Genomic DNA, 25,152 nt, shown 5'->3' on the forward strand with positions numbered 1-25,152 from the left:
GATCGGATTCATAATGTTGTAATTTCGTTGGCTTATGTGAAATTTCCAAACTTGTCAAGTGACTTCTTGGATATTGTTTTCGACAAAAAGGCAAGTGTTTTTTCCATACTCTACGCTACAAAGTAAATCATTCTTTAAAGGCATGTTTTATATTGCTCTTTCATTCTCTCAATTGAATCAAATTTATCTAAGATGTTTGTGTTTTAATTTCGAAGAAATACATTATATGCATATATGCTTGTTCCCTCGTTATTGTTAAGACACAAAAGCCTTTTTCATTCCATTCAAATAGGATTTGTTTCGCATCACAAAGAAGGTGCTTTTGTTTTTAAAATCGTATCATAACATTCGCAAATTATTTTTCATCTTTATTCTTGCACATATTCACAAGATAAACAAAATGAAATCGAATTATTTTACTATGAGATGAAGATTTGTAGCATGTTTTTAAATTTATTGGTCTCTCATTCCATCATCAAGATTTGCAAAACGTTTATTGTCTTGAATTGAAGTTGTTTATATTGAATTGTTTATTATGAAGGGAAAAAAAGCGAATGAAAAATGCGTAGATATAAAGATGGAATGAATTCGTGAGAAAGGCCCGTGAACTTGGTGTCTTCGTACGATGAACATTGAGAGGAAACACAAATATTCAATTAGAATTTAATGGATGAATAAATAATAGCGACAGATATGAAATTACGTCGTTCGTGCGTTCTCAAATAAATTTTCAAAATTTACATTACTTCATGGACAACGAGCACATTAATTCGACGAGCACATAATTTGGTGCCTATAAATTTCGCTTTTTCGATTTTCAGGCATACGCATTATTCATCATCCTTCAGATGTGAGTGAAAGAAAAATTTATTGATTGAGTTGGAAAGGCGTCGTCAGTTGAAAATTGCAAATAAGCAAGTTGAAGCACCGAACAATATTCACTCATGTAAGAACATTAAAATTGTATTTGGTGTGACCAAGAACAAAGTCAAGAAAATATTATTAAAGATACAAACATCCAAGAATATAGTCTGTCATAAGTAAATAATGTGAATTTATTTTATTGTAATATTTGGAAATCATTTTCTTGGAAACATAATTTTTTTTGGCAATTTCGATTATGGTTCCTTTTTTTCTACATGAAATAAAAGTTGCTCTGGGCATATTGCTCATGTTTCTAAGTTTTGCCAGCAGCCAAACCAAAACCAGCATACTTTAATAATAATCAAAGATGAACACAAAAATAAAAGGAAAACATCATCCCGTCATATTGAATTAAAGTACACACGTATTGTATGCGCTTCGTTTAAAATGGACAATTTTTTTTAACATTACGTTTTGTTTGAAAATGTGAAAGCATAATAATGAACAGAAAACTTTTGGAAAGATTCATGAAAGGAATCACCAAAAAAACCGATATAATTTTGTTCGTCTGGCATATGGATGTGACTTTCGGCATTTTTTCGTATAAAGTGGATGTTGTTTGGGTTGTATGGCCGATCATTTTTTTTACATATACATTGTATACATCAAGGTGCTCTTGAATTTGGCTTGATTTAGCAAATAACACTTCCGCTGATTTTGACGTATTGTTTCTTTGTTGTTGTAGCTTTCATCGTAAAACGCGTGGCCCGGAACACAATTCACCATTGAATGACAAATATGCAGACGGAAAGTAAGAAAGGAAGAGAGGAAAAAACGACAATAAAACAAACAATGTGTTTGAATGACAACGAAAAAAAAAAACAATTGATATACCACGGCCAACGACTTGAATATGCGAAATATTCTAGAAAAGAAGCGAGGAAATTTCTATGGACATAAAATTGCTCGAATTGTAATGACACAATGTAAGATAAAGATGTTTTGGTGCGCATTTTTGCAGAAAAAAATGTGTCGCTATGCGCTTTTTTGCCTCTTAAAAATAATGTTAAAGTATAGTAGGTATCTCAATGTACCCACATTTTTTTCCGCTTTCTCAAAACATTAGTTTCAAGCCAGATGAGGAAACCCTAAGACGTTGAACTTGAATTCAAGTAAAAAAAGAATGGTTCAACATAAAGCGGATTGATTCATGCCTTATTGCAAAAGCTTTTTGTATTTCAGCTCACAATTCTTACTGGTTAGTTTGCCTCATGCAATTTTATATTTGTACATAAAATTATTGCAAACTGCCATTGTCACGTGAACCAATTCCTTAAACTTGAAATTTATTTACATTGTGCGAAAAAAACAGCTACTTCAATTCAAATCCGTTTCGATCTACCGACCAAAAGCCACGAAACCAGCACGAAAAAGAATTTGTCAAGGATTTTCACAACAAAAGTCTTTGCTGATGATGATGTTTCAGAATTCAGAAGAATTACATGTTGGAGGCTTCATTTGCATAGAACATGACCATGTGATTTATTCAGATTAAGAACAATTGAATCGGTATTAGCAACAAGTTTCACAACAAGCACAGCAGCACTCTCATCAACGTCTCCACCATTGACGTACTAATGACATTGAACGTGCTTCGCACGCACCGAACTTGGTCGACATTGAGTTGCGATGAAAAGTTTCTTCTTTTTTTGTCTTATTCAACAAAGAGGGAAAAAATATGACGTAGGCAACGACGTGAAAGCTTCATATCACTGTAACAAAATCGCGTTTTACTAAAATCTAAATTAGATCAATCGGCTTACACATTTCTGGCACATTTACACTGTGCTTTCAATAATAATTTTGACTGAGAGTGAGCACTGAGCAGTGAATCTTTTTCCGCTTCTGGGTACAGTTACAATATCTTATTTTATTTATTCAGCGTATTCATGGCCAATATGTATTATCATTATTCTCCAAAGAGAACTCATTAAATTTGATTTTATTCAGACATTATATTGAGATATTTTCAGAATTCAGTTCGGGGAGTTAATGTCAAGCACTGAAATAGAGCGAAAACTGATTGTATTTAATCTAACATCATTTTAGTTATATTTATTTGCAAGATATATTGGAATAGATACCATATCAAAATGAACTTCGGACCAATTCCAACATTCGTAATCGAAAATGTCATGAACATCATTAAAAGATTTTTCGACACAATCACCATTTCATCTCATTTCATATTTTCTCTTTTATTGACATAAAGTCAAACATTTACTGATGCCCTTTAACATCTATTTAATACCTTTTGCCGTCGTTTTTATATTCGTTCAGGTTTGAATCGGTGTATTAATAAAGAGCCGACGGTTAAACAGATCTTCAGATTACATAAATATACTTTAACAGTTTCATATTGTTAGAATTTGATCTGGACATGATACAAACTTTCCAATTAAGAGCATCCGTTATCACATGTGATTCTTTTATGCGTATATGCAAACGTTACCAAGGATTGAAATCGCCAGGAAAATTGATATTTGACCACCTACGGTTTTTGTTATGTTTTGAACAAAATAATGGGAAAAAAATCTCGAAAATAGTTTGTTTACGTTATGTCGATAGCAAGATTTGTTTGGTAAAATAAAACTAAATCTTTGGATAGGATTCTAGCGTCAGTCCCAAAATAGTGGATGTGTTATTTGTTATGTTTCAACACGTGTAAATTGAAGGTTATACAACAATAATGAGTATCCTTTCCTTTAAATGATTTATTTCTATTTTTCTCTCGAATATTTTTTTTCTTGCAGATTATTATCGGTGAACAACATTTTTTTGCGTCGTATAGATATAATATTTAATATTATGACGAAAATAAAACATGATTACTTTCATTCATGTGACATTAAGAACTGAATTTTGATTACATATATGTATATTTTGTTTTCATATTGTCGTCGCATTTGCATACGCGACTGAGAAGTTAAATTTAATCCTCGAATGATTCTTTCTTTAATATAAAGGACTCCATCCAGAACAATCATATAAAACTTGTAACTAAACACTGTAAACAGAATGTAGAAAAAAAAGGATCGGAAATCGATTCCATCTTTTTGCGTGAGAAGATGTCACTCATCGGTAACGTTCGACATGTTCTATGCAAATTTCGATAAACAATCGAACGTTGCATTTAATGGTGTTATAAAAAAGTGTTTGATCATTGTCTCGTGTGCTTTAGAAAATCGTAAATCGTCTATTATTGTTGTAACAAAGAAAAGTTTTGTGTGTTCAATGGATCGAAATACATTTGGTATCATGTTGGATCGAAATATTTTGTGCAAAAAAAGGGCGATGACATCGTAATTGCCGGAGGCTGAGCTAAAAGGCTTTTGAATACATTTAAAAATGAGAGTGTTGAGAATGTTACCATCGAATACGTATAATGTACCATCGTTGTGTGAACAAGCAATAAAAACATCAGTTGTCGTTTCGCATTTGCATACACTGCACGCGTGAGCTCACCCATGACTTTCTCTATTGCTAACAAGAAATGGCATTTTTTTTTACACCGTATTAGGTTCAATCTGGAAAGTTCGTAAACGGTATTTTGGCGAACAACACAACCGTTTACATTGGAATTTCCATATTTCATTTAAGCAATCAAGCATTTCATATACAGTTAACACTCGATCACTTAAAAGTCAACACATCTCATGGAAGATTTACTTCTAGAATATTGAAGTAGAATAACAATAATAAATATTTGTCTGGACATGCCCATTATATGATATGGTATGAATACACAAATCACAAATGAGATGAGACTATTGCGAATTGATTTGCTTTTTGATTTTTTAAAAACAGGCTTTGTTATATTATTTCAAAGCAATCAATGAGACTAAAAATGTGAATGCAAACTTTTCACACAGTTGAGTGTTGACTGTACTTCATTAAATTATTAGCGAATTATGGTGTTTTATGCAATTTACATCAACACATCGGCACAAATAGTCTAGCTGGAATGAAATCGTTCGTGAATTTGAGTTATTATTTCGAATCGTTCGCTATTGCGGGTATCTTTAATAAATCAAATAGAAATGGTAGACTGTCGTCGTGCATGGTAATAAAAATATCGACGAAACAGAATCAATGTGACTTTGAGAATAATTTATGAGGCATTGTTCTGATGATGACTATGATGATGCTGCTGCTGATGCAATTCGCAACGTTGTCAGCGAAGAACCTCTCTCTTTTTACAGATTGGTTCGTGTATCTTTTTCGAATATTCGGATACTGACCCATTCTGGAATTTCGAAAGCTTAGATAATCTATCAAAATGACAGCAAAGCACGCCATTCGACGTGATAAAAGTGTGCACAAGAAACAAAAGCAAATAAGCTCAGTCAATATCGCTATGTTTGCCTTTAACATTTTGTTTCGTCTGGTCGTTAAGCAATAAGCATAACAAAATAGTATATATATGGAAATCGACCGGTTATGTGTGTGTGTGTGTGTGTGTTACGCGTATATATCATATAATGTATGCATTATACACCGTATGTCTTTTTCCTTGCCCGTATTTCAAATCATTAATTTTATTTGCACTATACTGCAAATGACCGAACGAAGCAATTTGCACGTAGCTTATTAGCCTTTTTTGGGGTAATATTATTGGGTAGTAGCTGCTCAGGAGATTATATGGAAAAAAAGAAAAACCTAATGTATTCATCATTTATGAATGTTCTTTAGCTTATCCAATGAAAATCCATTTGGGAAATGAGTGCTAACTGCCACACCATACGATTTTACATATGCTTGAAATTGGCAGCACGTCCTTGACAATTTCTTCTCAACCACAACCACTGGACTCATAAATATATTTTCGAAGTGACATTTTTACAATGCAAATTTTACGTCGTTGGATGACCGCTTTTTGGTTCGGCCACAAAATGCAAATGATTGAAAACGATAAGTTTTCATAAATGACGAAAATTGAGCTAACAACAGATGAAATTTGTGTAAAAAGGGCCATGTTCAAATTTGTCATTAGGCTTCTATATGTGTCAAAATGTCACATTCAAGATGCTTCGTCATTGGAATGTTCAAAGGAAAGTGTTCGATTATCCGCTGTAATTGAATATATGCATAACAATCAAGTTTTTTCTCCGACCGAACTCATTCACAGAGCGAATATGAATTAAGGCTAAATGAGTACTGCCACAAGAGAAGTGTAAACAAAAAAATCGAACACATTTTTTTTGAAAACCATTCAATGAGCAAAAAATGTGAACAAAGTGATCGCGTGGCATAAATTGGTTACAGGCAAAAAGGGAAAGTCCATTACAATAAACGAGCGACACTTTTACCCCCATCTGATTTATACATTCGGCACGACAATAACAAATTCGTGGTTTTACGATACGATTTATGTTTGTGTCAAAGAACCAATTTTGGGCGAAGCCGCTAAAGAAAATGAATATTTCCAAACAAATTTCTGCATTGTGTAACTGTGATTGATTCGTAACAAAAACGAACACGACTGAAATGAACACTGCTAAAAAAAGTATATCCCTTTTCTCCCATTCCCGACATAGTTAATTCATAGCTTCGTCTCTCTTTCCATATGTTGTTCAATTTAGTTTGAATTTTCTTGGAAAATAGAACGAAATCATTTTACTTTTATAAAAATTGAGATAAAATGTTGCCATTTGAATATTTATGCATGTAGGCGATGCTGTGACATTTCTTTCAAAACTAATGTAGAAAACTTTTTATCTACATTCCACTAGATAAAGTCTTTTGCTATACCATTAAAATGTAAGAAACAATCTCAATGAACGTGCTCGGTGCACTTTAAGAGCTCGATGAATTTGCACATTGTATACAGATTCTCCCACTTGAGTTTAATGCAACAGTGAACATTTTTCTACAGTAGGCACGTAACGTTGAATGTGAAAACATTTTGAATCGTTCTAATTGTGGGTTGAATGGTTTTTTCTTCTTTCATCGTCCAGGAGCCAATATGTTTAAGTTTCTATTCACAATTTTGTGGATACAGGCAATTCGTTATGAATTAAACCCACAACAAAAAGTGGTAACCAGCTTTCGCATTTCAATTTGATATAACTGTACGTGTCGATTGGCTTTTAATAAATGAAACATTCAATTTGGATTCGATGCATGGCAATCGATGATGAATATTCATTTTGTTTTTATTGAAAGCTTTTCAGCGTAACAATTAAAATGTTGTTTGTTTGACGTTGGCACTTTTATAATGCATTGTAGATTGATGACAGTTACCAATGGTGTTTCACATCACCATCGAAAACAAACTCATTAAATCAAGCAATTTTGTCCTATTGTCCCACCCAGAGGCAGATGCAATTCAAAATGGGTTGGTGTATGGCATTTTTAGTTCGATCCATGGCATCGTTATTTGTTTGCGATTCATTCAATTTTCTTTTTTTCGCTCTCTTGTTATGTTGTATGAATTGAATTGTGCCATGTATGTTTGCGGTAACATATGGTGTAGATAACACATTTGAATGACAACCAACAATTGAATCGAATTCATATTGAGCCTAACAATGGACTCGGCGAATCTTGAAAAGAAACCAAAGAAATGACATGAAATATACTTCTGCACTGAACCATTAAAAGTAGAAAAAAAAGAAGATTTTCCCATTGATTTCATCACCTGAATGGAGAGAGGGAAAGAAAAACTCGAAGGAAACTAAGTGTCTAGTTGACATTGACTCGTGCCCTAAGAATTAAGGAAGAACAATTATCATTGACTGACTTTTTGTGTGTTTCGCGCTGAGAATTTCTATTTTTGCCACTTTCATACCAAAATGCTTGTAGCCATCAAACTAACAAGAATATAAACGACACGAAACAAGCACAAAAGAATCGTCTTTACACATCATACCACAGCACTTCGAATAGCTATCATGGCGTAAATAAATACAATATTGAAGTAGTAAAGTTTGTTGCCATGGGCAAAACGAAAGTTTTCATTCGATAATTTCAAGTGATGAAAGCTTGATGATTGAACATGCATTTTGAATGGAATGATGCTTGAATTGGCACTCAATCAATTGAAATTGATTTTTAATCACATATCTGCTAGCATTTCAATCATAAGCGTAAAACACTTCAATAACTTGAAACTGTGTATATTGAAACTGTATATTACCCACATACTTCCACATAACATATAATAATTTAATAGGCATTCTCGAAATGCTCTTATTGCGATGCTATAGTATGTATTGTATTTACAGTGATGATTTACAACAATACAAAACAATTAATTATTATTTAGCTAAGGAACGTAAAACGTTGCGATAGCCATTATCGTTTAATTCACTTTCATTTTCATTTCGACATCTTTGATTGCCAAAATTAAATCAAATGGAAGAAAATAACTGGTATAACCATGACTGTGTTACAAAACCGAAAAAGCGCACGTTAATTACTAATATGTTATCAAATGCATATCGAACTTTTCTTTAGAAATTATATTATATCATATGTTCTTTACCGACTCGCCAAATTCACTTAATTTCATTTATTCTCTTTTCGTATTCGGTAACAGAAAACAAAATTATATTTAGTCTTTTTGTGTTGTATGATAAATTGTATATTGCATTGATTTACAAATAACAAGTAAAATAAACAAAGTTTTAATTGATCTCTTTTTTGTCCAGTCATTCATGAACAAACAAAAAAGCTAAAATCAAAGCTCACTCATTCAGTCTAGAATGGAATTTGGGGGAATTTGCCACTCGTATCAAACCAACAGTTCACAGACAAATTTGAATTTCCATTTAATACAATGAATTGAACAAAGTTTCAGTAAATTGTGAGAATCAAAGCAAATCAAAAATGAAATATGCTTTATTGATGAGAAAATGACGTCTGACTCTTATAAATATATGAAAAAAAGTCCGAGAAATAAAAAAAAATAATGAATTCTCTCTGAAATCACATAATTCATATACAAAGGCGATGGACATAGATTTAATTAAAAGACACAAAAAATGCACATTCAACAACCGTAAATGAAATTCGTCCCTATCTCTCTATTCGCAATTAGTATTTAAATGGAAAAGTATTTATTTTAATTGCATAAAAAAGAAAAAGTAGCATGCAAAAAATACAAACGTGTTGTTTTACGTACAAAACATAAGAATAAAAAAACAATCATCTTCAAGAATAAATAAAGAATGCAACTTGATTTTTTTAAAAAAATTAACGTTAATTGTGATTACGTGTCCATTCATTCAAAAGATTAGAAGAGATGTGGAATGAAAATATCTCACCGAATGAATTAAATTGCTGCAAAATATCTGCGACGCAAAGAAGCAAAAAACTGAATTTAAAAAAGAAAATTCAAAAGCACCATCACAATATAATATAAGTGCCTCAGCAAAGCTCGCGATTTAATTTCTTTTCTTAATACACAGGAGTAAATTGTTCGACTCTGACTCTGTTAAAAGCAAAAAAAACCAACCGAACGCTTCAGTGCACCAAACGGTACTGAAATGGATTTCGTTGCGTCTGTTGAATTTTGTGCAAAATTCATACCGCGCTATCGAAATGCTCATGCAGTGGAAACGAAGAGGAGAGTCAGCATGGAAATGGTTTTATTCGCTGTTGAATCTGATTTACTCATGTTCGTCACAATACGGGGTGCGTATTTGTGTTGGAGCGAAAAACGTTGATATAGCTATGCTATATACACATTCCTCATATATTTTCGTTTTGCTCTCTTCTATGTATTGGATGCTGAACTTGAGCCATTCGCTTGGTTCATGAACAATTCCCTTAGAAAACATTGAACAAATAGAGATACACGTTTGGTTTGACAACTTTCACTTCACTTTGAGAACAGTGAACTGCTGAAATTTTTTCTTCGCTTCATCCACACAGCGTACCGATATCATGCATTTACATTCCTTGTTCGTTTATACCTTTGACAATGTGTCATGATGCAAATAGACGAGCATCAACAAAAAGTTATGAATAGTTTTTTTGTTTGTTTGATATTTACATTTTTTTCTTGGGTGGACGGATGTGCACACGACAAAATGTGGAATTTATACAAAAAAATACAAAAAAAAAAAAACGGTGAAAAACTAACTATTTTTGTGGATGAGTCAATGTAACTGTAATCTGAAAGCTTTCATTCGGTTACACAAGATAAAAGAAATAACATTATAGCCAACATGGTATTAGAAGTGTAAACCGTATTTCTTATTGTTATGGGTTCATCTCATTTTTACGTGAAATAGGTACATGGCCAGAGGAAGAAAAAAAAATAACGACAGAAATTCAGTGGCCATATGTCAATGATGGCAATCGATTTATGTCATTTGCTGAGTGTTGCATGAATAAACCGCACAGCTGAACATTTGAACATTTGGTACAACACACAAATCAATTTTATGGGAACCTAAGCGGTGCTGGTATGTGGCCGATGGTGATAATTTTCAGTCATCATCAAGTATGGAACGATTGTTTTATGCAATGGCAGCAAATATGCCACAAAGCCATTTCACCTAATGTCTAAATGTACGAAATTGACCATCATTTTCGGTTGTTTTATCCCTAAACTGGCTCAACGATGAGTACCATCGAAATGAAATGCATATGAACCATATTTTTCGGGAAAGTTTGCGGTATTTAGCATTATCTTTATGAACCGCAAAAATTCAGCCGATGACAAACATTGTTGTGAATACGAATAACTTCACCAAACTGCGATTTGAAGAAAGAGAGAGAAGAGAGATTGGTTAAGACTTAAGTATGTTGTCAACCCAAAAATCCACACGAAGAGGAGGATATAGAGCTGGGTGCTAAGCGCGTTTCATATTGTGTTAAGTTGTACGAAACCATATCGTATCTACCGAAGTGTGTACGTTGGCATTGGTTTAGAGAGGTAGATAAAAGCCGTTTTAATTTTTGGGTGCAAAATCACTCAAGTTGTTGATGATAGTGATGATGATGATACAGCCGTTCGTTACGTTGCAAATAACATAAATAATATTTTAATTCACGATGAGTCGTTGTTAAAATATGCTCATTTTTATATTCAAAGCTTTCTTGAAATGGGACGATGGTGTTTGGGTTTATATGCGGTTTGGGTTCCATTACCACTTGGATTAAATGTGCAATAGCGAATACAATATTCGTTTAAATTGGCAGAAAAGTTTTCGCATGAAATTTTACTTTTTCACTTTGAGTTATGGGTCGTCGCGGCGCATACACGCACATTTACGCTACTTTAGCAAACAAAACATGGACTGGGAAACATTTGCGGCTCCAGTTCCAATATGTTCACATCCATTTTCATGCAATTTCTCTTTCTACTGACTTTTGGTGTCAATGTTCGCTTCAAACATCTTCAATGAAGTATAATGTGATTTTAATACGAAACAACAACATTTCAACGATCCTTTTGTTCTCTCTCTCTCTGGAGTATTTATTTTCATTTTGCTTCGGTTCTCGAATGTAATGTTTGCCGAAGAAATTATCATTTTTGACCTCGACATTGTGCAGCAGACAAAAATGCTTCACGACACTAAAAGTAAAACAATGAAAACAAACTAAGCCCGAGAGTAAGAAATTGAGAATTATTCAATGTGGTGAAAAAAAATGTTGACCGCACACAATATTTAAAATCGCAGTTCAAGTTATAATCTCAAGGAGTGTGAAGTAGAGCTGCACGTCATGAGCACATCTTTTCGTTTTTTTTTTCTTTTATCAGAACTTTTCATCGGAAACACTGTAGTATTCAAAAGTGAAATAAAAAACACCATAATGAAAAGAAAATAATATCGTACTGAATTTGCATACCAGTAAAACTGAATGAAAAAAAGAATCAACATGAAATTCAATTGCTTAGAGGTGAATAGAATTTTTGCCCAACCATTTATCTACTGAGACATAAAGAACGAAGAGTTCTTATTTACCATGAGTTGGAACAATTTTTCTTTTGAAAAAAAAAATTGAATTAATAACGTTCACCTCTACTATGGAATGTTGTGATAATGTGTTGCGACGACTGAATCAGATGTTTTATGTTTCCATTTTAAGTTTTGTTTACTCCGTCGGTGCAATCAGACGTCGAAGACAATACGCAAACATGTAACTAAACCACACGCGATAGACCCAAATCAAATAGAAAATGTAGAGAATATCTACCGAAAATGTCTTCATTGTTTTTTTTTTCTCCCGGGCAAAGAGGGGGAGTGACTCACGTAAAATGAACATTGTGCTGAAGAACAATATGAAGAAAATATAAAATTCGTTGCGTGTTCACTTTTACTTTGGTTAGGCATCGAACAGTTTTCAGAAAAGAAATGCACGATATTTATTGGCATGAATATGGATATCATTGTAAAATCGGATATTTTGCAAAAATTTCGACGCAATACCTCCATATGCAATCAAGCATTACAAACGAAATCCGTCTATTCAAGCGTTTTTTTTTTTCTTTAAACTTCACAATGGGTCTGCATTTTTGGTTTATATTTTATTTTTTCTATTTTTTGCTGGTTTTTGCTATTGAACACGCATAAGCTAGACAAGTGAACCAATTTGCCCTTTCCTCTCTTGTCTTCTAATCGTCTTGCATTGAATTTTTGCATTCAAACGCTTCTAAACGGAACGGAAATGGTTTTAACTTCAAATCTCAATTCGCACCCCTTTCATGCACGAAATGCGATTCAATGTGGAATGAAGCTTATACGCAATCCTAAAATCGTTATATCCAAGTAATGAAATCCAGTGTTACCTATGCTGTTTTTCAGTTTCTAGCTCTTATCAATGTAAATGAACATTTTAACTGAACTGGAATGAAAGTATATGGAAGGAAACGGACGGAAAATGTACATACGTGAAGCATTTCCAAGCACATCCGTTATCACTCAAGTACAGTGCGCATCAAATCTCTGCCGAGCACACAATCAAATCGAATAATCTAGAAATGTTTTGATTAATAAAACATTCAATTCGATTCATTGGATTTCAATCATCGTTGTGTGTGTGATTAAAGTGTCAATGGTGCACAAGAAAATGTGGAAATTTCTGATGAGGTCATCTGTAAATTATTCGAAGCAGATGGTTCTCAATGGCTCACCCATTGTGCTAATGAACAACGTAAATGTTTCTAGTTGAAATATCTGTCGAGTTTGCATCATCACACCTTCCATTCGATTTTAATTTTAACCGATGAAACACACCTGTCAAATAAATGGCATTGTGACACATTTATGAGCCAATATGTTGATGTTTTATCGGATATTCAATTATGTGTTGTGTGTGTGTGCCGCTTTAAAAAGCGGTCGCCCATTGTAATTCGATGTTGGAAAATTTGCTTGCATGCAGAGTGAGTGTGAGATGCATTAGTGCTAGATGAAATCTTTTTGAGGAAAGTCACATTCAGAGTTGATGGTTTTGCCACCATTTATTACACACCGTGAGATCGTGTTAATTGAATAATTCAATGGCTAAAATGGAATGTTAGATGCTGTGTTAATTTGGAATCCGAAGCCTCATACAGACGACCCAGTGTGATAGCCGACTCTGTTCACAAGAGCATTTTATTTAATTAGAATACACTGATATTGTCAATGCATTGAATATTACGAGTTGTTTACATTGGACGATTTTTTTCCCTCTTCGGCTCACATTCAAAGTGGGTTACATTCGTGTTGTGTTTTCTCCTTTTTCGCTGTACATTTTTAATGGAAGGAGTTGTAAAACAAATGGGTGAATCCATTTTAAAATTGGAAAAAGACACCCGGATTTCAACCTTGTATTAAAAAGTACAGAGCAAAAACTGAATAAAAGCAAACAAATTCAATTGAAATATAAAATTTTAAATAAATCCAATGGCAAGCTAAAATCAAATTGAATCCATCTCCGTTGCAGAAGAGAAAAATGTAGCCTCGCATAAAACAAGCATTTTCTCAGTGATGACATAATACAATAAGACATACTTACGATTCGCTTTTTGTATTGCATCAGCTGCTTTGTGCTGATGATATATACACTCAGATGCATTCATAAGATGGATAGTATTTACTTTATGCAGAACATTAAGTGAGCCTAGTTACAAACAATTGGACGGATTGAACCACATTTTGCTTGTTAAACACCGAATGTAACCACACCGTCTCTGCCATGAACACCAGTATAAATTCATCCATTTTTGTTTGTGCTGTGTACTCTGCACGCTGTTGCTGTATGCACTGTACATTACTATATAACACGTTTCTATCAGGATATACCGCAACAAGTTCATTTATTTATACAGGTTTATGAGTGTATTTTCGAATTCGAGAAATTTGCGTAGGTTCCATGCCGTCTGGCTGGATTATTGTTGACGAGAATTGGCAGTGTGCGCACGTTGTATTCCATGAGATATAGGTCAAGGTTTTGGCATTAACCTACAAAATATAGATGTATGTACAAACCATGTCACGAATGAAGGCTTTTTCAAATCATATCCTTCTACGTGTATTAAATTTTCCCGTTGTTGTTGTTGTTTTTTTTTTTTGTTCAACTCTTTTATCGTGGTAAGCCAATGTTGTTTCATCTGATTACGTGAATCAGCTGCTCTATAGAACGGAACGCACCTGGTTCTTTATCCATACGCAAATTGTTTGAATGCCGACGATACGAAATATTTATCCTTTAATAATAAAACGTTGAAAATCATATCTCTCGTGTGCCATACTTTAATGTTGACTATTCCTGCGAGAAATGGGAATAAAAGTGCTCAACATAATCTACACCTACAGCATCGTTTCACGTGGATTTTATTCACTCGCATTTCTTGGCACGATTTTATATTTTTATCTTGATGCCGAAAATTATTTGTTCGCGCTGTTTTTTTTTTCTTTTGCCCATTTAAAGCAGAAGCAGCGGCCGTCGTAGCATCAAACAATTTGAATGTTTAAACCTTACTTTACTTTAATGAAATCGAATTTTCGCGTCCGCAACTCGACCCATACTTATGAATGTGATTCGCACAGCTGGATACTTCTTTTAAATGTAAATGGCTTTAGATTTGTGATGCGGCAACACATACTTGAATTAATACATTCGAATGAACAGAAATCTTTTTTAGCAATTAATTTTTAATTAAATTCGAATTACAAAGAAATTTCATCCACTTTCAGTTAAATTGGTTTTAATAATTTGCCAACAAAACATTTTTTTGGATTAGACGCAAATTTGCTTGCTTTTATAATACAAAAAATTGCTCATAATTGAAATGGAACAAACATTCTGTTTTGTTTCGCAGCATTTTCGGTACCCAATATCATTTTGTTTTGGAATGATTTAACAATGATGCTATCGATGTTATTTATTGCTTTTTATGTTAAGAAATGAACAAAAATACATGTGGCAGAAAAGGTTTGCTTATATTTTTTTGTGTAAGTGAAGTTGATTTAGAACCATGATAACATGAAATATATGCGATGAAAATTATTTACGGTTATATTGGATGTAAATTTTGCTGCCACTTTTTTCCGCATTGTATCGCTTTTGAATCCGACATTTTTTTTAATCAAACGATCAAATATCCGTAATTGTTCAATGTGGCAAAAGCATTGTATATCAAAAAGAGTTTACCAAAGTTTTTCACGCACCTCACCGAATCACTTCACATATTTTATTTTCATATTTATGAAAAGTTTTCCCCATTGGATTCAAGAGATGAATGAGTAACGAGAATCGATGATTTTTGGTATTTAAAAAATCTGGGTTGAGTAAATTGTAAATAGGAATGGGTTCTTTAAGGAAAAGTTCAACTTCTAGAAGATAAAATTATGTTAATAGCAGAAAATCAATCATAATCCGATTTTATACAGCATCGTATCTCATGTCCTTTTTATTTTCCTGGAATAAGAAGTTCCTAAAAGATGTGTTGAACTTTAACGACTTCGAAGAATATGCTTGCCATTTTGACGACAGAGTGAGAAATGATCTTTTTTTCTTCAGAAATTGTTCACTGTAATAGTGAATAACTCGTTTACATCAGATACTTGAGATGCAGTAACCTGGAGTTTTCACTTGTGTCAACCAATTCCCTATAGAAATCGAAAGTAAAGCGATTGTTGAGCTGAAATGATTTTGAGCTGAACAAGAACATTTTATTTGGATTTCATCGTGAATTTTATAAAAAAAACGCTCTTTTTTATTTTAATAAAAACGACTTGAAAGCTTTTACTTCGTCTAATTTGTACCTAGAATTTGTTCACTTTGAATCTCTTAACTCGTTATAATAAGAGGGAAATGAGCATTTGAATTGAATAGCGCCCCCTATTGAAAGCAATGTATATGTAAGTCATAACACTTCTGCTTATGATTTTTAAATGTGTTTCTTTCTTTTTATCCTTGATGAATCACCTTTTATGCACTCAAATCTATATTTATTTATTTGAATGATGAATTGACTGTTCATTATGATTGTTCGATAGAAAAGAGACACGTGTTTCTCATACCGTTACATACAAAATGTATTTATTTAACAAAAACATTGTCATCGTTCGAATGTTCATATAAATCCGAATTGATGTGACTTTTCATGTGTCTTTTTAAGCTGGCCGATTGTGTGAAGGCCGAATTACAAATTTGGCAAACATAATTCCGTTTTCCAGTGTGTACTCTCATGTGAATATTTCTGGCACTTGACTGATTGAATTTCTTTTGGCACACGCTGCAGTCATATGGTCTATCTCCGGTGTGAATCTAAAATTCAAATGATGAATTGTTTATTCGATTTATAAAAGTAAATTTTCGCTAAGAAGACTGACTCGAATGTGTGCTGTTAAATCACCGGACAATGCAAACGATTTATCGCAAAAATTGCAATTGAAGGGTTTTTCACCTGAATGAATTCCTGAAAAAAAAGTTCTATCGAATGTAAAGCTCCGCAAACATAAAAACCAAACAACAGCAAATCTCTTACTCAGATGGATATTCAAATGTGTTTTTCGCGAAAATCGTTTACCACACTGACAACATAAAAACGGTTTCTCTCGTGTATGTGTCCGACAATGGATTTTCAAGTCATACTGCGTATAGAAAGCTGCAGGGCAACTGGAGCATTTATGTGGTCGATCGGATTGCAAGTGTTTTCTGCGATGTTGCTGTAATATATTTGCGGTCGTAAATGATTTCTCACAATCGACACATTTAAATTGCTTTAATCCCGTATGGATTGAACTATGATTTATTAGTGAACCTTCTTTGTGAAACGCTCGACCACATTCGCTGCATTTGTATTTCTTGATACCTTTAATATTAAAAAAAAAACATTTCAAATAGTTCTAAAAACACGATGAAACACCTTAACCTGTATGTGAGCACTCGATGTGTATGAGCAAATTCGAACGAGTGGTGTAGGATTTATTGCAGTTGTCACAATTATATTTTTTATCAACATTTTGATCCGTTCGAACAGAATGCTTTTTTACTAAATGTAATTGCAATCGTCTATTTCCAGTGAAAGATTTTTGACACACTGTGCACGTATTCGATGGTTCAACAATTTTTGAGTATTCTTGACTAGTTACAGTTGAATTTAAATCAATATTAAGCGTATTTTGGAAATCAACATCTGGAAAGTAAGAAAAATAAACAATCAATATTATCCGATATTATCTAAAGCCATGCATTTTTTCTTCAACTTGATCTCATTCAGTTTTTAATAATTTTGGCATCTTTTCCCGCTAGGAAAGTAATTTTTTCTGTTTTCCATTTAATTTTTCTTTTCTTCTAATATTTATATCGTGTATCAATCAACTACTTACATTCGTTCTCAGATGTCACAGTTGAAAAGCACATTTTTGTTTTCAAATTGTGTAAAATTCGTTCAACGTTCTCAATTTGTTTACGAAATTTATAAAATTGTTGCAATTCATTCAAACATTTCTCACATATAAAATTGGGTAATCCATCATTTTCATCAATCTAAAATAATCAGTGTTTTGCATAAACGAATATTGCTTTACAAATAAAATGTTAATAAAATTGTAATTAACCGTTACATCAGAAGCGCAAAGTAAAATAACATCCAAAATCCGTATTTTCATCTGAGTTTCAACGTTGGCCTGGTTGTTTTGTTCATCCATGTCAAATGCATTGAAAATCGATATTTTGTCTGTTGTCAATACGTTCAAACATGTACGGCAAATATTGAGCAAATCATCAGACGCGATTTCAAATAAAACTCCCATTGTTTCCATTCTAATAAACGAAATATTTAATTCAAAAATAAAATCTTTACCAGAAACAATTTTAACTCGAATGGAATGGTGCACAATGAACTGTCAAACAAAACTGATAAGAAACTGACAAGATAGTAATGAATTAAGTTGGTAACATTGATAGATACAGTTTACAGTTTAAAATAAACACAACACACATTTCAAATTGTTGATACATTAGAATACATAATCAAATTGGGCATACGCTTATTAATTCAACGTAGTCGCAATGCGGTTTGCTTTTATTTCTGATAAAGGGAGCGTTATACAGCAAACTAATAATAATAATAATAAAACATTGCTTGTGTTTTGATGAGTTTTAATTAAATGATGACCCCATGTAACATTGAAATGATGCTGATTTTTAGAATGTCACAGTTGATTGACATTCCGTTGTTATTTATTCGATTCTGGCTGGAATAAGAACGCAGATAATAGTTTTTGCACTTGTCACATCTTTCAATTCCCATTTGACGGTAACGGAAACCTTGAATATGAAATGTATTGTTTAATTTTTTATATAAAATCTGATGAAGCGAATAATTATTTAAAAAAAATCAATGACATACCTTTGGATAGGACTTCAAAACTGGCAACGTTTGTTGATAATTGTAGTTTTTTCCTTTTTCTAATGGACATTCGATGCCACTGTCAACACAAGCATTCGGATTTGCCAACGGAAAAGGCATCTCTACACCGAGTATAACACCATGTACAACAGTTGACACATTCTCAATTTTGCTGTCATCAACTGTTGAAAACAATGAGAAGATCAATTACGTCAAAATGCATACAAAATAAGAGCGTTTTATTGACGATATAAACTGAGATTGTCTTTTTATTGTGAACTCCAATATAATTGATGTGATAAAAGAAACTTACCCAAATTAAAATCCAAGTCAATGGTTGCATTTGTGTGACGTTTTAAGACGCAAACACTAGACGCTTCGTCACAATTAGATACAACAACTTTGCTGAATTTCCCCAATTCCGAACCTTAATTGAAGAAACAAAATTTAATTTACGATTCGTAAATACTGCTGTATAGAGTTTCTGTAGAAAAAAACGTAGAACAAAGCATGCAATGAAGCCCTTCAATACCTATCGTACTTGACAAATGTAAAGCAAAAATATGCCGCATCATTTAGTTATTTCACATTTCATCAGCTTTGTTCTTCACTTATTTTTGTAACTAGATTTATTCAAGCGGTCAAGTTCCGTCATAATCTTATTAAAATTTTAAGTCGCATTGAACGAACTAAAACCATAATATTTTTGAATTGTAAACAACAAAGTAAGTAACTTTTTATCAATTATTTACGAAAAAATATGTCTAAGCATATATATATAAATATTTTTGTAAATCATTTTATCGATACTATGTCAGGCGAAACCGACCGATATCAATTTGCTGTGACATTGAAAATATAAACGGCATTTATTTCGACGAACGATAAGTAAATCTTTTTATGTTTTGGTCTACTGATTTCAGCCGAAAAATGATAATTAGTCAAATTCCGATGAAAAAATTCATTTTTTCCTGCTATATTTGGGCGATATTGCGCATTTTATTTATGAAAACATAAATTAACTCAAAACGCACAAACTATATGAAGCTAAAACAATTATCGACGATTTTCTTACCACAATCTTTGAATTCCAGTGCATTGTTTGAGCCAAAAATCAATGCAAACGTCAATGTCAATACTAAAAACTTGTCCATTTTGTTTTGTATGTTTTAGAAAACCGTTTTTAATTTGTTTCTTATTTTTAACACTATTCGAAATTGATTTCACAATAGTAAGTCAGCAGTGATTTTGCCAGCAACCGTTCGACTGAAATAGAACTCAAGTTATGAGCCGATGATGTTGATTTTTGCGTCCGTGCACCACTGGTCACACACGACTACACACAACACACAATTGAGATATGTCATTGTATTACATATTTAACAAACAATACACATTTCATTTTGTTTAAATGTGTATATGTATGCGACAATAGCGTCCGTTGTCCATTCGTTTATTCTGTTGTCCCAATCGCTTTAACGAAGAAAAATCAAAGTGGTCTTGTATTTGCGTCACCATTGAATGTGCTCGTGTGTAAAATTGTCATGTTTGTGTCTCACTTAATGCTATATCACGTATTTTATGTAACCGTTTAATCCATATTTGGACATCATTTTATCAATGTGACAAATTGAATATTATCCTATTTCGTTCAATTAACGTTGATTTACTTTTGCATGTGATCTTATATGACAATATAGTGATCTACTTACGATGTCAACGACGTAGCAATAGGATGTTCTTATTTTTGACGCCATTTGAGACAACTAAATTATAATAAAAATAAATATCCATTTCCGACGAGAAAAAAATGCACAAAATTAAGTATGTTACAAAAGAAATCACTCAATTATACTCCCTTGAGTTATTTACTTTCAAAAAAATATATCAAAATATACTTTCAAAAATATATAATTTGGCAGTACTTTTACTTTTCGAATATGCTACAAATATTGTCAAACTGCGCGGTAATAAACTGAAGTAAGTAGATGGTGCTGCTTGTATTTTAAAATAATTCAAAGGGAATAGCAAAAAATTCAAACAAAACACTTGTAGATATAAGGGTTACTTTAATACTTCTTAAACAAAAAATCCGAACACAATTTTGTGATAAAAAAAAAAAACATTTTAGACAAGGATTGAAAAAGGTTTTTTATGATTTCAAATATTTCATGTCAATCTAGAACAAAGTGATCTGAGCCGGGATAAGCACACATATCAATGTCTTGCTGGATTTGACATCTTTTATAGCCCACTTTACAGTGACACTCACCTTTAAAAATTACGACTTTAGAAAACATGACTGAGTTCCTTTTTGATTTTACTCACCGGTGGATAATAAATTTTAATGGGAAGACTTTGGCGAAATGTGTGGATTTTATGTCTGATCAAGGGGCAAGAAAGTCCATGTTCCAAACAAGCTTTTGGATTTTCTAACGGAAAGGGGATTTCAGCATCGAATAGAATTCCATTTACAACCGTTTGCACCTCGTTAATAATATCACCAGCAACTGTAATAATCATAATGATTGAATTATTTCGATGGCAACATGGATTCACATTAAAATATTTACTAAGCTCAAATTCCAATTCGAGAGTTGCGTTCGTGAAACGTTTCAAAAGGCATATCTCAGATGATTCTTCGCAATCGGACACTTTTATTTTTGTAATTTTTCCAATTTCTGAACCTACAATGTTATGAAAAGCGGTTAATTTTTGAAAATCACATTCGAATGAGCTGCATTGATCACATTAAAGATTACGGAGCAAATGACAAATAAATGCATCATTTTTGTCATTTTACGAAAATAAATTTAAAGATTACGCAGCTATTGTTTGGATGAAACTGAAACTGAAGTGGTGCCTTTTTGGCATTCGTATCATTGGCTTTAAGTTTGCTTTATTGTATACTAACATAAATGTGTATGTGTTTGTCGACTTTACAAAATTGTTTAACAACCAAATATAAGTATCATATGACATAAGTCGACAAATAATAGCTCAATTCAGTCAATACGATAAATTAGAAAATTCAATTAGAAAACACTGATCGCATTCGTAAGAAACTTTGTTACATTTATTTGATAAACTTTGAAGTTTGATTAGTTCTAATTTAAAATAATTTCTTTTATTTGAAAAAGATTATGTATAGAATACACTCCTATTAAAGAAAAGTCTCACTACAATGTCCATTGAAAAAATAATTAATATATTTCCTCAATGAATTTAAATAATTTTAACCGTTCGTTTTGAAACCTTGAACAGGATCAGATGTGTCCCAAAAGTCACAGCACACGGCGACATCATTTTCATTTTATTGAACTACCAATTGCATCATGCAATTTGCTTGGCGTCCATTTTCATTTGAATACGTAGATTAACTGAGTTCAAAAAGCGGTTTGATTCCATCACATCTAATCTATTTCTAAGGTAAAAATATATGTTCTTTTTTACCATTACGTAAAACTCTTTCCACATTTTATTTATTATCTTTATAATTCATGCTTTTATTTAGATCGAAATCAATTTTCATCAATTCCAAAGTAAAACTACAGTTTTGCAAACATGAACGAACCAATGGCTGACGCCCAATTTCAAGACAATCAAACATCGGAAATATTCAAATTGAATGGTGATTGTTTCGAAGCGGTGGCTGAATGGTTGTGTTTGGCTGATTTGCATGCATTGGGCCAAACATGCAAGCGGCTACAAAAAGTTGCCGGATACATATTCAAAGAAACTTATCCAGCAGCTCGTATCCAATGTCAACGTGATGGAATTTACTTTGGTGACATTCAAGTGAATGGTTTTTGTGACTATATTCACAATATGGCTATCAAAACTGATGATTTGAACTGCTTTCGTTTTGTTGACTCAAACAATTTTACGTTGATCAAACGAATTCAAATCAACAAAATCAAATTGACTGACGAAAAAATTGGATGCATCAAGAAAATTTTGAACAACGCTGAAATTGTTGAGGTTATAGAATGCACATTAAATGATGAGTTCTACGCGAATTTTCTTCATTTCTGCTCGAAGATGACTGGTCTATCAGTACGAACAAGCGATGCCAATTCAGAAGCCACTTACTTCTATTATCACTCTGAAACACAATCATCAGAAAGTTCGGATGCCGAAAACATTTTTGAAGAAGAGATTCCCGTTAATGTTTTGATTGGTACGAATAATGATTGGTTGCTTCGCAAGTACCCGATGCTAGAACGTTTTGAACTGACAAAGACAGGCTTTCCTTTCGAAAACCTACCATTGAAGGCATTTTTCAAACAAAATTCAAACATTCGACATTTTGCCGTCAGTATGAATGGTGATTGGTCTGGTACCGATAACTTGAAATTGGACGTGTTCGCCATTGATTGTGACGATTATGACACGGAATCATTAGAGGTTGCAGGTACAATGGAATATTTGTCCAAAATGACCGAAGACAAACGATTCTACGAGCGATTGCACGTTTACGGATATGGAATTACGGCTGAATGGCACTTGGAGTGGATGATTTCAATGAGTGAAATTGAAAAGCTGTATTTGCATGACACATGGATTCGTTCATTTGTAATGAACGATTTGAAAGAGATACGGATTAGATGTGGCGCAGGAATTTTAACTTCAGGCGTTGATATGGTCGGGATGGTGAATGGTCTCGCTAACATTGAGCAAGTCTCTCTGGTGAATGCATCTGTCCTGGACATTTTGGTTAGTTAGTTTAAGCTAGTTATCTAGTTATATATATCTAGTTATAACTTTACTCTTCGAAAACTCAGATGTTCAAATTCAAAGTAATCAGAGCAAACACCATTTTAACATGGAGAAATTTTGTCACATGTTAAAATGCCGCTTTACCCGCAAAGAAATGTGTTGCGGCTAAAATGACAATGACAGTGTATTATATATGTATTTGTTTGTTTGTTTGTTTGTTTGTTTGTTTGTTTGTTTAGGCATTCATCCGTGGCTCTGTGAAATTGCACAAATTACGAATTGAAAATTTCAACCCAACTGAATTGTCAACGAACGGAACTATCGTCCTCGATCTATCGATGTGGAATAATGAACGGGAACCACTAGAGCGAGCTCGAAAGGTGACAGTTTACGTTGAAGAAAAGATTTTTTTGGCAACGAAATGGGCTACGCGCACAACTGACTACAGTTTGGTTGATCTAAAACGCGACGAATCGCATGATTGGAGCCATGATTTTGGATTTTTGTAAGGAATACGATTAATCCCAACTATTTTACTTTCGCATTAATACAACATTGAATATGAATCGATCAACGATCATAAAAATCAATAATTTTGATGAAATCAAAGAAAGATTGAACAGTAGCATGAGACGCTAAAAAAACGATGGCATTAATTTCTTAGACAATACATTAATTTACGTATTAAATGGGTTAACATTTGAGTTAAACAAAATTCTCATTTCCCACCAATCAATAAAATACAATTATAGAATATGATTATCAAGTTAAAATGTAAACCTTAAAAATACCAACATTAGTGTGCCAGTGCATACTAACATTAACAGACGCAACGTTAGAAAAATCACTTCTGCATAAAGCAAGATTTATTTTTCCATAATAATTTTAAGATTTTTTCCATGTAATATATTAACCTATAGTCAAAGAGTTCCGCGTTGAAAAATCCATTGAAATACTTTTCAATATAACAAAAGAACTAACAATTGGGCTGAATAAATGTATCACATTTTTCTATTTCGTATACCAATATTTTGTCTAGAAAAATGATTTCATAGCAGAAAATTTCATTTATAAAAGCAAAAACGAGTCGATTGCTGATGCCATAAATATTAATATAAGGTAACGTATGCAATATATATAGACAAAATAGTTATTGACCAAACAAAAACAAAAAATGAATTCACACTTGGTTTTTTCGTGTGAAGAAAGTCAGGATGTTTGTGAGTACCTATAAAGATGCAAAAAATAAAATGAAACAAAACAAAACGCCTTCATTTTCTTTTCTGACAACAGACAATATTTATTCTTTTCATAATTCATAAGCATACTTCTGTACATAACTTCGAAAAAATTCAGTTTTGATTTAATTTGATAGATGTATTAATTTGGATGACTTAAAATAGATAAATAGATGGTGTTTGAATACGTTTTAAGTTGACATTCAATAATATTGATATAGATTTAACATGCAATTCAATTGTCTTACATTTGATTTAAAAAAAAATTGCAGGAATTGGGTCGAGTGTAAATTCTAATTTTATTTACGAAATGTTTTTATATATGAATTTGCCGAGGATGAAATCGAAATAGTAATGGTTGAATCGGAGCTAAAAGATATCAAAAGATGTTTGATTTTGAAGAAAAAGACTTAGCTACGAAAAATGGAAGAAATTGATCCACCACACACAATTTGTGAAGCCTTTTGAAAT

The 25,152-nt window shown here is 32.7% G+C and overlaps 5 protein-coding genes across 6 annotated transcripts in view; 1 reads left to right on the forward strand and 4 right to left on the reverse strand.

The window, feature by feature from the left end:
- The window catches only part of LOC116348901 (GTPase-activating Rap/Ran-GAP domain-like protein 3), a 76,506-nt gene extending 67,187 nt beyond the window's left edge, over nucleotides 1–9,319 (reverse strand). Inside the window, exon 1 of the mRNA XM_031780102.1 lies at nucleotides 9,192–9,319. The gene's annotated coding sequence lies outside the window, so the exon portion shown is untranslated. The remainder of the gene's footprint in view (nucleotides 1–9,191) is intronic.
- Nucleotides 9,320–16,378: 7,059 nt separating this feature from the next.
- On the reverse strand, nucleotides 16,379–18,190 carry LOC116348904 (zinc finger protein OZF-like). 2 transcript variants are annotated; one of them, XM_031780109.1, is made up of 6 exons: nucleotides 17,937–18,190; nucleotides 17,700–17,859; nucleotides 17,243–17,506; nucleotides 16,856–17,182; nucleotides 16,701–16,786; nucleotides 16,379–16,635 (listed from the first exon to the last, which is right to left on the reverse strand). In XM_031780109.1, exons 1-6 carry the CDS (start codon nucleotides 18,132–18,134, stop codon nucleotides 16,408–16,410), a joined length of 1,263 nt encoding a protein of 420 aa, XP_031635969.1. In that variant the 5' UTR covers nucleotides 18,135–18,190; the 3' UTR covers nucleotides 16,379–16,407. The 2 variants fall into 2 exon arrangements, with proteins under 2 accessions (XP_031635969.1, XP_031635967.1); XM_031780107.1 differs by having other exon boundaries at nucleotides 17,931–18,190.
- A 172-nt stretch (nucleotides 18,191–18,362) lies between these two features.
- On the reverse strand, nucleotides 18,363–20,028 carry LOC116348908 (NPC intracellular cholesterol transporter 2 homolog a-like). The gene is made up of 4 exons (XM_031780115.1): nucleotides 19,800–20,028; nucleotides 19,038–19,151; nucleotides 18,725–18,906; nucleotides 18,363–18,642 (listed from the first exon to the last, which is right to left on the reverse strand). The coding sequence occupies exons 1-4, from the start codon at nucleotides 19,876–19,878 to the stop codon at nucleotides 18,556–18,558; spliced, it is 462 nt and encodes a 153-aa protein (XP_031635975.1). The 5' UTR covers nucleotides 19,879–20,028; the 3' UTR covers nucleotides 18,363–18,555.
- Nucleotides 20,029–20,823: 795 nt separating this feature from the next.
- Nucleotides 20,824–21,607, reverse strand: LOC116348931 (NPC intracellular cholesterol transporter 2 homolog a-like). Its single transcript, XM_031780154.1, has 4 exons — nucleotides 21,588–21,607; nucleotides 21,298–21,461; nucleotides 21,053–21,234; nucleotides 20,824–20,996 (listed from the first exon to the last, which is right to left on the reverse strand). The coding sequence occupies exons 1-4, from the start codon at nucleotides 21,605–21,607 to the stop codon at nucleotides 20,904–20,906; spliced, it is 459 nt and encodes a 152-aa protein (XP_031636014.1). The 3' UTR covers nucleotides 20,824–20,903.
- A 371-nt stretch (nucleotides 21,608–21,978) lies between these two features.
- On the forward strand, nucleotides 21,979–24,470 carry LOC116348903. Its single transcript, XM_031780106.1, has 3 exons — nucleotides 21,979–22,153; nucleotides 22,239–23,440; nucleotides 23,683–24,470. Exons 2-3 carry the CDS (start codon nucleotides 22,289–22,291, stop codon nucleotides 23,950–23,952), a joined length of 1,422 nt encoding a protein of 473 aa, XP_031635966.1. The 5' UTR covers nucleotides 21,979–22,153; nucleotides 22,239–22,288; the 3' UTR covers nucleotides 23,953–24,470.
- Nucleotides 24,471–25,152: the final 682 nt, after the last annotated feature.

The sequence above is a fragment of the Contarinia nasturtii genome, unplaced genomic scaffold (assembly GCF_009176525.2).
Source record: "Contarinia nasturtii isolate CC-2019 unplaced genomic scaffold, AAFC_CNas_1.1 Cnas_scaffold_2678, whole genome shotgun sequence".
In the NCBI taxonomy this organism is placed as follows: Eukaryota; Metazoa; Arthropoda; class Insecta; order Diptera; family Cecidomyiidae; genus Contarinia; species Contarinia nasturtii.

Coding starts and splice junctions, on each gene's coding strand:
- LOC116348904 (XM_031780107.1), bottom strand. CDS start 18,134: ATGGAAACAATGGGAGTTTTATTTGAAATCGCGTCTGATGATTTGCTC. Junction 17,507..17,699: donor TGTGACATCTGAGAACGAAT/GTAAGTAGTTGA, acceptor CTTACTTTCCAG/ATGTTGATTTCCAAAATACG. Junction 16,787..16,855: donor ACATTTGAATATCCATCTGA/GTAAGAGATTTG, acceptor CTTTTTTTTCAG/GAATTCATTCAGGTGAAAAA.
- LOC116348908 (XM_031780115.1), bottom strand. CDS start 19,878: ATGGACAAGTTTTTAGTATTGACATTGACGTTTGCATTGATTTTTGGC. Junction 19,152..19,799: donor ACTGGAATTCAAAGATTGTG/GTAAGAAAATCG, acceptor TCTTCAATTAAG/GTTCGGAATTGGGGAAATTC. Junction 18,643..18,724: donor TTTTGAAGTCCTATCCAAAG/GTATGTCATTGA, acceptor TTCATATTCAAG/GTTTCCGTTACCGTCAAATG.
- LOC116348931 (XM_031780154.1), bottom strand. CDS start 21,607: ATGATACGAATGCCAAAAAG. Junction 21,462..21,587: donor ATGATACGAATGCCAAAAAG/GCACCACTTCAG, acceptor TGATCAATGCAG/CTCATTCGAATGTGATTTTC. Junction 20,997..21,052: donor TTAAAATTTATTATCCACCG/GTGAGTAAAATC, acceptor TAATTTTTAAAG/GTGAGTGTCACTGTAAAGTG.
- LOC116348903 (XM_031780106.1), top strand. CDS start 22,289: ATGAACGAACCAATGGCTGACGCCCAATTTCAAGACAATCAAACATCG. Junction 23,441..23,682: donor CATCTGTCCTGGACATTTTG/GTTAGTTAGTTT, acceptor TTGTTTGTTTAG/GCATTCATCCGTGGCTCTGT.